At 34.7% G+C, this 3,340-nt stretch overlaps 1 protein-coding gene across 1 annotated transcript; it reads left to right on the top strand.

The window, feature by feature from the left end:
- The first annotated feature begins 2,081 nt into the window (after positions 1–2,081).
- LOC113855756 (ethylene-responsive transcription factor ERF061-like) lies at positions 2,082–3,020 on the top strand. The gene is made up of 2 exons (XM_027487387.1): positions 2,082–2,229; positions 2,362–3,020. Exons 1-2 carry the CDS (start codon positions 2,082–2,084, stop codon positions 3,018–3,020), a joined length of 807 nt encoding a protein of 268 aa, XP_027343188.1.
- The last annotated feature ends 320 nt before the right edge of the window (positions 3,021–3,340 follow it).

The raw sequence follows: 3,340 nt of genomic DNA, 5'->3' as shown, positions 1-3,340 counted from the left end.
CTCATTGTACTGTTAATTCAATCATTAAAGTATAAAATTGAGTTAAATTTAGTCCGATTTTAAAAAAAATGTGGTTTGATGTTCAGAACATTTGAAAACGTTATGGTAAAGTCAGTCCGAAGAGAGTTGGAATCATAAACAAGGTAACGCTCGTCTAAGACGTTAGTTCATGACAATATATTGAAATCTGTTTAAATAAAATTTGAGAAAAATATTAAGAGGCTACTTTAAAAAAAAATAAAAGATGAAGAACAATATAACCACGAGTTTATGCAACTAAAACATGGCCATTATGCTCTTAATAAGCTTTTATATATATATATATATACAATAACGGTCCATTACAGCGACAACAGTATAATAAAGAATGTAACTCATGAACATGCCCAGTGGCTACATATTTTATTTTCAAAATCTATGACCTAGTGGGGATAAGCCCAGCAGTGCCCAGTATCACATAAGCATTTCTCACGGCCCATCAACATGCCCAATGGACAAAAATAAGAATTGAAAAAAAGGTAGAATTCTTCTATCAATCCTGTCACTTGAAATTAATAATTAAGACACATGGACATTGTTCTAAAGGAGCATCTTTGTGCCAGCTCTTAAAAAATAACAAAAATTACCCTACAAGAACCAGTTTTAAAATCGTATTATTAACCAAACTAATTTTAGATCAAAATTTTTAAAGAGACAAAGACTAAATTTTAATATTTTGTAGGATTTAAAATATTTCCGACCCTATTGTGTTTGATTAAGTGATCGGATCTTATAATATTAGAATAATATTTATATTACCTGATCAAATATCCTAAAATATATAATAAATTAAAAACAGATATTAAGATTGTATTATAATACTCATTTTTTAAGAAAAAGATATTTCTTATAGTTCTCCCGTAATAAAAAAACTAAAATATTTATTTATTTTTTCATCATTTTCTTTGTATTTAATTATTAAAAACCAATCAGGAGTACAAGTGTTTACTATGTTATTAAAACACCTCCATCATTAATTCACCAGAGACATCGTCAGATTCTGAACACTAAAAAGTAGAATCAACGGTACACATATGATCACGTCCTTAGAGTTAATACACTAATCAATCGCTGTGAGCTAATCACATGGATATGGATACAGTGCAGGAGTTAAAGAAAGAGAACTGCATCGCATGCAGTACTATTTTTAATACCATAATAATATACGTACATCTAAAATGTTCAAAGATTTACGTTTTCTCTTTCCCTAAAAATTAAGTGTTGATGGAGGATGAGGTCCTATCTATAACAATGAATGCATGTTTTCTGTTTCACCATATATTTTGTTTCTATATCAATGCAGGTTTGTCATAACCACGTAATTGCCTTTTGCTGGCACCTAGAAAAGTAAAACACATGACCGCAGAGGTAATCGGTACGAAGAGATTTTGTGAGGTCATTGGTCCAAGGCCTTATAAGCTATATGTACCTCCTTTTCTCAGTGGTTTTCGACACCTAAAAAGCTCTAAACCATTATTTTCTCCAGTCCCATTAATTATCGGTTCCATCATTTAAACCTCAAAAGTCCAAATCCTACGCAACGTTATATATTAATTATTTTTATTATTTATCTTATATGTGTGGAGTTTTTTTTTATCATTCTATTTTAATATTCAAAAGATATCATCCAACAACTATAATTTAAAGTTCGCTCCCCCTTTTCCTTGTTGAAAGTAAAATTTAACCAATTTATAAATACTTTGCTATCTTAACATTTTAAATATTTGATATTTCTTTTAGAGCATAATGTTTTTTATTTTTGAAAAAATTGGGGGACCTCAAGTTTATTCATGAGCGGACAGTCTACAGTAAGAGTATAAATGGATATAGATATTCATTTCTTGGTTTTCAGTTATAAAAATGGAAATCCAATCACCCAAACCCTAACCTGGCCATGTTATATACTTAACTTCAATTAATCTAATTTTAATATTTTTCACTTATGACATGGTCGAGCCCTCTTCGGTTTAGAATTCATAATTTTTTTCTCATTTAAAATTCAATTGCATTAGGTCATTCATAAAACCTATAACATATAACTCATGAGTCGAGGGCCCCTATCTCCACAAGACCACAACTCCGCCTTCGTTGACACCTTTTGTCTCTCCTCCATTCACAAGCATTACGTCGATGATGGTGAGCATCCATCGCCCAATGGGCGAGAGAAGCAGAGAGTGAGGCTCACTCATGGTTCCCGTCGAACATTGCGTCATGGCTCTCTTAAACTAACAACACATTATTTTCTTCTTCCGATGCTTCTTCTATCTCGTGCTCTCTTCATGTTTCTTCAACTAATAACTATCTTGTTCTGTTGCTCTTAAGCAAGAGTAACCTCTACTCTTCCTTCATTCTACATATCATTCATCCTTTGCTCTTCCTTGGGAGAAAAAATCACCTCTCAAGTCGATGAAACAACGGAAGCAACGCAAGAAAGAAACGCAGAACATGCTGGTGTTGATAACGGGTCATGTTTATTATTATCAGACATGAACGGATCAAACACTCTCCACTCCACTTTCTCTCATTACCCCCCATCAAATTCCACTACTACTGTTACCAGCAGTTCTATGCCTTCAGGCTCTTTCGGGTGTTCAGTGTACCACCGCCAAAGAGATATTCTAGAAAAGTTGTATGAAGAAAGCAAGTTGAATGGTTCTTTAGTTCCCAATTCCTCGAAAAAAGGGTACAGGGGAGTGAGACAGAGACAGTGGGGAAAATGGGTGGCAGAGATTAGAGTTCCTCAGAACAGAATGAGGGTGTGGTTGGGCACTCACGACACTCCTGAAGCTGCAGCTTATGCGTACGATCGTGCCGCTTATAAACTCCGAGGTGAATACGCGCGTTTAAATTTCCCTCATGGATTTGGAGATGAATCCACGAGTTTGAGTGCTTTGAAGAGCTCAGTGGATGCTAAAATTCAAGCCATGTGTCAAACGATGAAGAGGGACAAGTCCAAGACTCGCGCTACCCAGAAGCTGTAATTGCCAAAGATAGAGTCTTTTTCTTCATCTTCGTTGCCGACAATCTTCTGTGATGATTGGGTGAACGAGATTTCCTGTTTGGAAGGGTTTTCCTCGGCCTTTGATCCTGATTTGGTTTGCGAATAAAACGAAGCATGTTAGTTACTCTTCTTCATTACTAAGTGTAGCAGAATAAAAGGTTGTAATGTTTTTGTTTTTCTGGTTACCACGCGGCACGTGAGTGATGAAGAGTGTAGTGTAAATGTAGTTTAATTATCTTGATTATGGTTAGAGTGTGTGTGTGTGTGTTAGCTACTTAGTTTCGAGCTCTTTCTTTAGTT

Source organism: Abrus precatorius, unplaced genomic scaffold (assembly GCF_003935025.1).
Source record: "Abrus precatorius isolate BTA unplaced genomic scaffold, Abrus_2018 Scaffold11, whole genome shotgun sequence".
NCBI classification, from domain to species: Eukaryota; Viridiplantae; Streptophyta; class Magnoliopsida; order Fabales; family Fabaceae; genus Abrus; species Abrus precatorius.
Note: the sequence above shows the minus strand (reverse complement) of the source record. Positions and strands in the feature narration are given on the sequence as shown.